General features: G+C 44.6%; 1 protein-coding gene across 4 annotated transcripts in view; it reads left to right on the top strand.

Annotated features, from left to right (window-relative positions):
* sec24b (SEC24 homolog B, COPII coat complex component) overlaps positions 1-5281 on the top strand; it is a 23239-nt gene extending 17958 nt beyond the window's left edge. For all 4 annotated transcript variants that reach the window (XM_076292140.1, XM_076292141.1, XM_076292143.1 and 1 more), the window contains exons 21-24: positions 2275-2379; positions 2823-2915; positions 3492-3595; positions 3838-5281. In XM_076292140.1, the coding sequence (XP_076148255.1) occupies positions 2275-2379; positions 2823-2915; positions 3492-3595; positions 3838-3952 (417 nt within the window). In that variant the 3' untranslated portion in view covers positions 3953-5281. The remainder of the gene's footprint in view (positions 1-2274; positions 2380-2822; positions 2916-3491; positions 3596-3837) is intronic.
* Positions 5282-12189: the final 6908 nt, after the last annotated feature.

The raw sequence follows: 12189 nt of genomic DNA on the forward strand, positions 1-12189 counted from the left end.
CTCCATATGAATGATGATTGCTTACATCGGATAGAAGGTAAGGTAACGGTGTGGTGCATTACTTAATTCGTCGTTCGGTTATTGGTTGATAAATGACACGGTTGCGTTTTCGTTTTAAGACAGGTCGTCAGATGTACTCATAGACAGTCTAATCTGCCTCAATGCCCAGATCTCATAAGTTTAATTTAAAAGTCGAAATGGAGGAAGCAGAGACGAACATTTAGCACGACAAAAACGACAACCACCACTGTTGAACTGAAAGTTTACTTCTCGTCTACACCTAGACGTCACACCCACCTCTGAATAGCCTGGGAATCCAGAGTTTTTGCGGGAGCACAATATCAATTTGCTCAGCGAGAGACTCTGGCAATGAGTAATGATGCACATTACTTTTGCCCCTTGTATTGCGGGAAACCAATCACATCTGTCTATCTGATATAGGCGGGCCAGAAGCGAGCTAAACAGAGGACAGTCGTAGTGTTATCCACGCCGAAGTCCGGAATCAGTCAGTAATAAGGGTGTCACGATTTCGATTTTATTTCGAAATCGATCGAAATTACATCTCAATCTCGAACTTCGAATTTAAAAGTAGAATCGACGATGCAGCCACACCCCCAATGTCACGTCCAGCATGTATGCCAAGACGCACAAACACACATGCACGTGCTGAACTGCAGCGTCAACACTCCTCTAATTTTAGGCTGCAGCAAGTTAAAATATAGGCCTACACATCAACCTACCGAAATCAAAGCCCCTCTTGCTACTTTGAAATCACCGGTGTGGAAGTATTAATTAATTCACGTCAATTAAAACTAATTTAGCTTACTCAACTTAGCAAGTGAAAAGATGGTCTAATTACAGTCCAAAGTTACTTTAAGGCTTAAAATGCACATTTATAAGTACATATTCCATGAACACTAACCTTGGGTCTCTTCGGAGTGTGCTGAAACAATCAAATTAACATTCTGTGTTGTTTCATTTTACTATGTTCAAGTCTCTGTTTTAGCCTAAAGTTAGTTCTGTTTACATTACAACCTCGCGGTTGGAACGGCTTCAAAGCGGTTTCAAAATAAAAGCCCCCCCCTCCCGAAAAAGAAAAGGAAAAGGCCAAAAAGAGTAAATAACATATAAAGAATGCATTAATAGTAATTTATTATTAGTAGTACTATTATTAATAGTAATTTAAATAAGATCGAAAATCGAATCGAATCGTGACTTTAAAATCGAAAATTACATCAAATCGAGGATTTGGAGAATCGTGACACCCCTAGTCAGTAAACATTGGTTGTATAGTGTTATCCAATTGCGTGCAGTGAGATTTTCAAATGCATGCTTGGTGCCACCCCTCAAGTTGGGCCATTACATTATTCGTGGCCAGACCCTTAGTCTTTCAGATTTGGGTCTGGAAACTCCAGGCTATCTTCTGAATAGACTGTTCAGAATTGGTTGGTGAGTGTGTGCTGTGCGTTGTTCACGTTGTTACTGAGAGGAAGGGAGAATGGAGAGAGATAGGGACCCGAAACGCCAAAGCAAGTACTGCCGCTTAAAACAATTATGATGGTGAAATACTAGATATTTGCCATATAACAGTTTAATGTATCTCACGTACAGCAAACTGCGATATATCGAGTATATTCAGTATATTGCTCAACCCTATATTGAACTTATTGTAGTTGAAATGTCCTGGCAAAGAGTGCACAGCCTTGCACATAGTGTTTTTTCACTCTGCCGTGGGCATCATCTTGAAAACAGCAGGTGTCTGTGGTCAAGGAAGTGACTAAGAATATCGTGCTCAAGAAGAGTTGGCCTAGTTATACCACATTCACTGATTAGAGTCTCCCATACACAGATAACAGTTTAAAAACAGAAAGTGCAAAAAAAAAAGATTAAATGGAGGTGAATGTGAGCTTCTTCACTGTGTGAAAACTATTTTGAATACTTTTACTATTAGGCCTCACCAAATTCTAAGCTGTGGGAATTGATTCCATGCAACCAAAATAGTACAATGTGTTTTAAGTGCTTTGGTCACAACAGAAACCCCAACACGTTGCATAATAATAAGACAGTGTTGCTTTGTGCGGTAATGTGTTTTGTTCCAAGGCTTGGGATGAGGTTAGTGCTATGAGGAGTGGTCGACATGTTGTGTTATTGGACTGTGGTCCTCAAACACTCTCTGTAGTGGAAGCACACCCACCTCCTCTTGAGACAGTCACAACCTGTTTTTATTTGAAACGGGCCTCCTCACTCTCGCCTTTTTCTCATCTCTACCTGCAGGGGGCGCTGCATCTGAATGACGCTGTGATTCCTCAGCCTCCCCGGCTGCACCTCACAGCCGAGAAGCTCACCAGGGATGGAGCGTTCCTTATGGACTGTGGCAATGTGAGTACCCGCCCCCGTCCCCGTCCCTGTCCCTTAACTGATGAAATGAATATGCTAAGCAACAGCTAAGATCTTCTTGAACTGTTCAAAGTGGCAAAGCTTTTGTACACCTTTTTTTGTGGATAGGTGCGATCGGAGATGACCATAGGTCGTAGATCAGTGGTTTTAGAAGAGATCCCGCACATTGTCCATTCTGCATGCAAATATTTAGTAAAATATAGAACACAACGTTTCGGTCTCAGACCTTCATCACGTTGTGTTCTATATTCTAATCTTCTTGAACTGTAAAAAGTCAAAAAACGAATGCATGATTAAGTAATACTGCATGATTGGCTCTTGATTTTGATCAGTAGGCACTGAATGAGTTGTTTGCCAGTTTTGTAAGTTCCCACACATCAGCCAAAACGCGTATTTCAAATCTCTCCTGTTGGCTACTCTCACAGGTGCTTTACCTCTGGGTGGGGAAGAGCTGCAATGAGATGTTCATCCGAGACTTGCTGGGCTGCCCTAACCATGCGTCGATTCCACCTAACATGGTAAGTCATTCAGCACTCATCACTCACCCAAGTGCCTTCTGTGGGTGTTAATACTGGGATCTCAGTCTCACGAAAAGTCTCTTGTCTCACCTACTAAGATATAAAAGCATTGGTATTAAAATATCGTAACATAACACAACTCTAACACATAAGAAAGCATAGAGCTTCTGGTGCAGTTATTGCATCTTTACCACAAGGATTTAGTGTGAGGGCTTTTATAGCACATTGGAGGAGATTCAATGTTTGTTTTGGTAAGGATGGGAGTCTCCAATGTAATACTCGTGTGTGTGTGTGTGTGTGTGTGTGTGTGTGTGGCTGGAGTGGACTTACTCATCCTGAACCACATAATATTTCACCCAGCCACGGAGGAGGCCTGTGGGTTGTGTGGGCAGACGCCGTAGTCGGATATTTGGGATATTTGACATTCAAGACCCACACGTTTCCTCCCCTCGGACCGTGGCAAGATAATGTGGAGACACGGTTGTAAAAACAGAGGCAGAAAGAAAGAGTCGTCGAACGGAGAAAAGAAAAGAGTGCGGTACAGACTCTGTTTGTGTTTCTCTGTTCGTGGCTCAGACGCAGATTCCTGTGCTGGAGAACCCGATATCGGAGCAGACCAACGCGTTCCTGACCTGGCTTCAGGAGTCGCGGAGCTTCCAGCCAGCTCTCTACGTGGTCAAGTACGTTCCCAGTATCTTAACGCCTGTCCGTGCCTGTGTCTGTGTCTTTGACAATGGCATTGTTTGTGTGTGCAACAGCCTGTATGTGTTTATACATGAAAGTATGCACGTTTCATATGTGCATGTCAAGGGTCTCATTTCCACAGAGAGATAAACTCTCCTGGACATCTGTTACTCTGTCTTCGTCAGGCGGCCTGCAGCATTCCATGCATGTAAACACAGACCATGCATTTCCTTTTCAGGGACGAAGCCTCAGCCAAGACCAGCTTCTTCCAGCACCTGGTGGAGGACCGCACCGAGGCGGCCTTCTCTTACTACGAGTTCCTGCTCCACATCCAGCAGCAGATGACCAAGTAGAGGCGGAGCAGACACAGAGACAGAGGCCACCCACGCACACAACCTCTCACCCGATGTAACTGCCCCCTCCTCTCCCCTGTCCTGCCCCGACCACCCCTCACCCCACCCTACCCCACTCCACCAGCCCACCCACCCTTTCTCTCCGGCGTTTGAAATCCTAGTTGACGAGGCACATGTTTAGTAGGAAGCCCCTTCTCACCTGAAGGAGACTTTAGTTTAGGAGATTGTTAGGTTTGGGCAGGAGAACTGGGGAGGACACTAAGAAGGACATTTGTGGAAAGAAGAAAACAGAAGAGAAGAGAAGAGGAAAAAAGAAACCCTGCCAATGACTTTGTTTTTCCCTTTGTTAATGTTTTTGTTTGGAGTGGAGATGGAAACGGTACAAGCAAAGATGGAGGTGAAGATGGAGGTGGAGCAGACTAAGCAGAGCTCTGGGACAGCTCACTGGACCTCACCCTGGCACGCCCCCCTCCTCCATCCCCCCAACCACCACCACCATCATCATGTTTCCTTCACCCACTTCTTCTGTCTCCCCACACACCTGCCCCTGTTCTCCATTCCAAAGGAAACATCCCCTTACCTAATCACCCCCCCCCCCCCCTTCCTTCCCACCAGGACGTGACTTTAAGGAAGGAAAGATTTCCTAACCCCCCTTGCACCCCCTTCATCTTTTAAACACTCCCGTGCAGCTCCTAGCCCTCGTCTCCTAGCTCTAACTCCTCGTCTCCTAGTTCTAGCCCCTCGTCTCCTAGTTCTAACCCCTCTCCCACCTACTTTTGCTTTTCTTTCTACTACCCCGTCACCTCACCGTGAGATGTTCACATTATTTCAACACTTTCTAACTTATTGGATTTTTGTTATTTTGATCGTTTGTTTCTTTGTTTGTTTGTTTTTGGGACAGACACACCCGTTTTTTTTGGGCACAAGCACACTCTCTCCCACGAGGATGTTTTTTTTTTTTTTTTGGGTTGTAGCAAATTGTCACAGATTGCTTTCGGGGAACAAAAAACAAAACAAAAAAAAATGACCCATCCATCCTGTAACCCCCACCAGGCCTCCTCTTCCTCCTCCCCTCCTCCTCCTCCTCCTCCTCCTCCCCTCCTCTGCTTTATCCTAGAACCATGTGTGTTGGTCTCGCCAGCTGCAGTACTGTCCCCCGTCAACGGCTCCATGTTTTGTGTTCTGTTGTTTCCAGAGACAGTCAGACACCAACCACCACAAGTTGCTACCCACTTTGTAACTCTTGGAATGGGAAATGCGGGGAGGGGGACTAAAAAAAAAAAGAGAAAAACAGAACATATTTTATGTGCTATAATTTATGACCAGCTTATTGATTAAAATGGAAAAAAAGAGATTATGTTATCATCATTATTATTATTATTGATGTTCACACAATTTGACCAATGTTAATGAGAGTTTAAATGTAATCAAGATTTGTGTTGATAGTGACAGAGGCATCATGTCACTGGAAAGAAGTATCACCTTCACACAGCTCTTGGCACCATAAGTGAGCCATGAGGTCACAGCATGAACATGCTCCATGAGTCAGCCACATGTCAGGAGGAGGCTGTGACAGGAACACAATGGCTCATGAATCATGGGGCTTGTTGGAGGATGCGGAGGACCCTTTTAAAGTCATAGCTTAAGTTACGGTGATTTGTATTAACAGTGGGAGTGCTAATATTAGTGATTAATAATATTGCCACAACAGAGCATGACGCAATAGATGCTTGTATGCAGTAGAAGGTTTTGGGTTTTGTGGCTGCAGGTTCTTACACATACACATCAACATTTGGCCTTTCCCCCATTTCAAACAGTCTGTCTCTTAGAAGTGGTGTGTGGGCCTTAAAGATGGCTGGTCTGGTCTGGTCAGTCGCTGGCTTCTCCTAGAGTGAAGAATCCCCTGCAGATCAGCGGCCACAGGCCACTTCCCACTGCATCTGTTTACTGCAGGGGCCACTTGGGGAAGCCATGTTGCTTGGCCCAGCGGCTTTCTCGTGCGATACCCCACCTGCACTTAATTAAATGCTAGGATAATTACCACGCCATAGCTCCCAGAGCCTAACATACCAAATTACACCATCATGTCAACTGTATATGCCTCTGGGACTTACTGCTGCTTCCACAGCTAAAACGAAATGAATAACAACATGTGTATGTATATATGTATATAATTATATAATATCGTAACTATATGTATATATAATTATTTCCCATCTGACATGTTAAGGGGATGGTATGCCCACTAATTTTTCTCAGATGAGATGGTTCCGAGGGCTTGTGGGCAAGGGAAAGCAGTGTGTCTGTGGAAATGCCTGGGATTATGCCTTGTTTGCTTTGATTTGGACAAGGAAATTGAACAGATAATTTTGACTTGTCCAGTGCGCTGCTAAATGCATTGCAATTACCCCCTCTAGCTGATGCTAAAAATATAACCGACCCGGACTACTGTTATTACCCGTTCTCCCTGCTACATTAGTGTGACTTAAATGCTGACATAGCATTCAGAGACTTCAAAACAAATGTCTCCCTTTCCCTGTGAGAGATATTGATCTCTGTAATACGACTAAACCTTGCACTCTCAGGCACAGAAAAAAAGCAGAAAGGAACATTTCTGCGTGTTTTTGCAATGACACGCTACTTATTGCTACAGTGTTTCTCAAGGGAAAAAACCAGCACCATTACCACAAAAGTGTGAATGTTTGTGTTTTTTCCCCCCTCATTTTTTTTTTTGGAGGGGGGGGGGGGGGGCTTAATCACAGGAAGTCCCTTACATGGTAGAAGAAAAGAAACACACAAGAGTGCCTTTGAGCTGTGATTCACTAAATGCTCTGCAAATATACAATTAACTAATGAGGCGTTCCACTTTCTTCTCTCAGGCTCCAAGGGGCCTCGTGGGCCCATGTGCAAGCTTCTCCACTCCAACTATTCAGCCTGGCCTGCTCTTATACCAGGGAAAATTGTTCTCTGGGCCTCAGACCCAGAGCATTCGGAGCCAGTCCGTCCTTATGGAAACAGTTTAATCGTTGTCTTTGGGCCAGGCAGTGTCCGTTACTGTCAGCGTGTCCACTGGCTGGGTATGCGTGCCCAGAGTTTTTATTGTGTATTAAACCACTTAAATTGGTAATATGGCACAAGGGCTGCTAAAAAAGAACGGAGCAGTAGCTGCTTGGTAAAATATATGCTCAGAACGTCTGTGAGAGTTGAGACACACACACACACACACAGAGAGAGGCTTGTTTGTCTTACATCCACATACAGATACAAGACTGTGTCACTCTTTTATCTGATTTAATCTGTTCTTTTCACACACAAACTCACACACACATTCAAAGGTTGCCTCCCTTCCTCTCTCTCACACCCATGCATACAGACACTTTTAAACACATACACATATTGTACATAGGAATGCATATTATGCAACACACAAACACAGACACACACACACACACAGACACTACATTCAAAGGTACTGTAGCCTCTTCCTCTCATGCACACAGACACTTCTAAACAAACATATACACACATTACATAGGAATGCATATTGTTCAGCACACACACACACAGTGAAGGAGTTTTCTTTGCCATCTACCATCTTCATCCCCACCCTTGTGGTGCGTGTGGTTTGTTAGGTGTTGCAACACAATTGCTAGAGTCTGTAGCAACAAACAAACTCTCTCACATGTTAGCAGCAAGCTATGTTTAACCTCGCATACAGCCGGCTGGCCTCTGCCCACACCCACTTCCACAAGCTCTCTTTCCACTACAAACCGTCTTTGATATTTTCATGGCCATGATGTCACTGTTTCCCTTTCCCCCTGAGTTGAATGACTGCATTTTCCCAGAAACAAGGCCCAAAAAGATTTTTGTTTTCGGTCTGTTGTGCCTGCAATGTATAAAATCAGATCTGAAGCAGTAGTTTTGCTAATAAATCTTTCCTCTTCTCTCTGCCCCCCCCCCACCCCCCAGCTTAGCACAACCATGTCCGACATATGGCCTATCATCAGAAAGCTGTCTCAAGTCTGAGAGATTATTTTCTTAAATTAGGCTGACAAGCCATCAAGATTCAAGGTGTATTCTTAAATTGATGCATTTCCTATGAGCAAACAATTGGGCATTGTTGAACAGGAAATGAATGAGATAGTAGTATTTGTCTTCAGAGTGAATGCTCTGTGTGAAGCACAAGGGGGGTGGGGGGGACCACTGTTGCTCCTTCCTTTGCCTTTCCCATGAAGAGCACTTAGAAGTGAATGAGGAACATGTTTCTAAACAAGCGCTTATCAGGGGTTAATAGACCTTAACCTCCCCTCACCACACACAGTCTCTCGCTCTCTCTCTCTCTCACACACACACACTCACTCTTACTCATATATACATTAACAAACTCACACAACCTGGTTTTATGGTTGTGTTATTGCACGCAGTAGGCCTGTCTGACAACACTTTGCTTCGGAAATGCACATAGCCCTGTTACGGTCTCGTGCCTCGGCGCGTGACATTGGCGCGTCCGGACCACGCTCAGTGGGCCCCATATTTCTGTGCCATCATATGCACATCATCACTCAGCAGCCCCCCATTCATCGCGGCGGGATCCCAGGGCCGTGCGTGAAACGTTGTATTTGTTCAGCTTTCCTGCAGCTCGACATCGCTCAAAGGCAAACAATCAGCCCCATCTGATGTTTGAGTAAGAGAGGGGAGGGGGGGTAGAGAGAGAGAGAGAGAGAGAGAGAGAGAGAGCGAGCGATAAAGAGAGAAAGAGAAAGCGATAAAGAGAGAAGGAGAGACGGGAGTTTATTTTGATGAGCATTCCTCTCGGTGAGGGGAAGGACTTTTTGAAAACTGGAGCCTCACGCAGGGCGGGTTTGAAAGGAGCTCCCGCCGAGCGGGTTGGCAGGCCCCACCTCTCCTGTCATGCTGACAGGCGGCGTTTTTATCAACTCCGCACTCTTCTTTCTCGGAAAATATCATATTTCTCCCCAGCCAGGCAGATTTAAATGCATGTTGACCAGATGGAACAATAGTAGCACCGTTTTTCCTCAGATTTATTCCCTACACATTTCTGTACTGCATTAAACCATGTCCTTTGATATACTAAAGGACCCAGGAGTGTCTCTTGTGTTAACAATGTTTTTCAGCATAACATCGAGTCATATGATAATTATTCTCATTGTGGCTTAGAGCCTTGTTACACTTGGCGAACATCACCAAACTTGAACAGCAACTCTCATTTTGAGACAGGAAGTACTTTCCGAAAGAGGACCCCGGTCTTGACATCACAGGGAATAAATCCCCTCTCTGGCCGCAGACATCCTGCTTGTTCTCCTCACAATGTTGGCTCCTCATCTGAGCCACCTTAACACATATACACACAGTACACACGCCTCCTCGTGAATACGAAAGGCCATCCCTGACTGTATCCGTTAACTCACAGGAAACCAGTAGCTGCTGTTAAAACTCCAACCTGTGTGTGTGTGTGTGTGTGTGTGTGTACACATGGTTAATGTTTTCCGGCATAGTGGCGTGTAAGAGAGAGTGTGCCACAGGGAGAGCAGGAACGACCGTCACTGGGCTCCGATGCCTCCCTCCCCTGCCCCGGCCGCAGATTCAATAACCAAGGAGCCTCGTTTCCTCTCCGGGGTTCCAGGCGAATTTGATTTTGATTTCCAGATGTGTCTGGCTTCTCAGGAGAGGGGGGGGGGGGGGGGGCTGAAGGTTTGCGGGGAGAGACGAGATGGAGTGGAGGAGCTGGAGAGTAGGAAGACCAGGAGCAGGAGGAGGAGGAAGAGGAGGAGCAGGAGGAGGAGGCTTATATAAGAGCCATGTGCCTGCTGGTCTGCCTCAAAGTCTCCTCAAATAACTGACTCAGAGCTCCTTGGAGGCTACTAGGAGGAGGAGGTATAGTAATGGAAACAAGGCAAGGGGCAGCCCTGCTGTACAAGCCCCCCATGCTTATGTGTGTGTGTGTGTGTATGTGAGTGTGTGTTTGTGTGTGTGTGCATGTGTGTGTGTGTTTGTGTGTGTGTGTTTGTGTGTGTGTATGTGTGTGTGTGTGTGTGCGTGTGCATGTGCATGTGGGTGTGTGTTTGTGTGTGTGTGTGTGTGTTTGTGTGGGTGGGGGGGTTATGACGAGGGAAAAGGGGGAAGCATATGGGTTCTTGCTCCTGTCGCCAAGGGGCCCAAGAAATTTATAAGTAGTACATATCTGTACATCGCAGATGGGCTTCCATTTCCTCTCTTCCAGCGTGAGGACTCACTCGCACTCACGTGGCCCAGTTGTAAAAACATCTGGGTGTGTGGCTTTGGGTCTCAAATGTTTTGGCTTCTTTTCTGGTCATCCTAACAGAATTGTGTGTGTGTGTGCGTGCGTGCGTGCGCGTGTGCGTGTGTGTGTGTGCGTGTGCGTGTGCGTGTGCGTGTGCGTGTGTGTGTATGTGTGTGTGTGTGTGTGTGTGTGTGTGTGTGTGTGTGTGTGTGTGTGTGTGTGTATGTGTGTGTATGACAGAGAGAGAGAGAGGGCTTGAGAGCGAGAGAATGAGTGAGGCTTGGGTCATGCCCATCTGTTATGTACTGTACTGCGCAACTATATATTGAGCAATATGAATGCATGGCAACAGCCTATGGAAAATCCTTCACATCAGCAACTCCTATGCAAATATTTCACAATTTCACCAGAATAAATATTTCCTCATTTTTGTCACAAATTCCATAATGAAAATGAATTTCTTCACCACAAGGTTGTGAAAGATTTTCTGGGTGTGTAGGCCTAATCACTGCTACCATATAACTAAAATCAGGACAATGTTGCTTGTGTGTGTGTGAGTAGGGGTTCATGTTTGTACTATTACAGAAATGTGTGAGGCTCAAATTAAGAAGAAATGTTTGCAGCTTTGTCCTCTAGAGCCCAAGTAGCGCTGTATTCAGATGTTGTATTTAAGGACATAAGCCCCTCTAACAGACACACGCGGCAGCATGTTTTGGATTGACATACCCATATTTGTAGTCAGCCATTACTGCAAGAGGGTGCAATTTTAATGCCAAAGAGCCGTAATGGCTCTGTCAACGGTTGTGTCAAAGATTGATGGTGCACTTTAAAATGTATGGATTCTGCATTTGTGTTTGTAAGTGGCAACACTAAAAAACAATGTTTATTGAGGTTAAAGGATAAATGATATGGGAAAACCTATATGTTTGCTCCAAAAGACTGGAAGAGTCTTGAATTTAGACACAATAAATCCTGTTAGGCTACTGTCTATAAAACTTTACTGCTCTTACCCATTAAAAGTCACGGTAAGAAAATTGTGGGTACGGTTGCAGTGAGATGACTAAACAGATCTTTGAGTATTTCTTAAATTATTAAATTCACTGCTTGGGTAAACACCATGCCAAACATCACAAGACAAACATAAGACTGGGTTGAAAAAATCTGTTTCAGTTATTGCTTTGAATCAAGTTGCATCAGAGGTCATTTTCCAAATTTCAATATGATTGAAACTGCTTGAATAAACGGTGTGCCCTTTATCTTATTGCCCTGAATAACTTTGCCAACTTTGGTTAGCCACCAACATTTGCTAATTTTTCATACCCAAACATTACTCAATAATTGCAGAACTTGTTATAACTATCCTTCTCACTTACCAAATTAAACCACTTTAACAGTTTATTTGATAATAGGCTAAGATAACTTAAAAGGCACTATGGCCTTGATCAGATAAGACACTTTAGTCCTTAGACCTTAGACTAGGTAATGAAGTGTGGGAACTATTACCAAGCTTTATTATGTAGCACAGACTGACATGATTCAGAATTTCTGATGTAATTGAATGATGCAGTCTTGCAGCACCTCTTCTCTAAAATCAAATTATTTAGTCTGGGTAATCTCGGAGAAATGTACATGAATATCAATTTATGAGAGCATATGATTGTCTGATCGGACACCGCACATGTTACATAATAACCAGACCAGTAGCAGTTGCGGCAGTTGGATCCAAGAAAATGACAGGTAGAGCCAGAGCGCCGAGGGCTTTAGTTATGTGAGAACAAGTTTTTGCTCCCAAAAGATTAAGACGTGGATTCCTTGCTTAGACTCTAAAACTAGTTCTGGATAGCAACATTATGATATTGCGTAAAGTGTAACGATTCTTTTAATGGAAGAGGGTGGTTACTGTGTACTATGTACCCCCCCCCCCCCCCCCCTCCAAACACACCCACTAACGTTTATTTGCAGCGCTGGTCTTTCA

This window comes from Alosa pseudoharengus, unplaced genomic scaffold (genome assembly GCF_046254945.1).
Source record: "Alosa pseudoharengus isolate Yale_2024_CS ecotype anadromous, Long Island Sound unplaced genomic scaffold, YU_APseudo_1.1 YU_APseudo_1.1_scf_19, whole genome shotgun sequence".
In the NCBI taxonomy this organism is placed as follows: Eukaryota; Metazoa; Chordata; class Actinopteri; order Clupeiformes; family Clupeidae; genus Alosa; species Alosa pseudoharengus.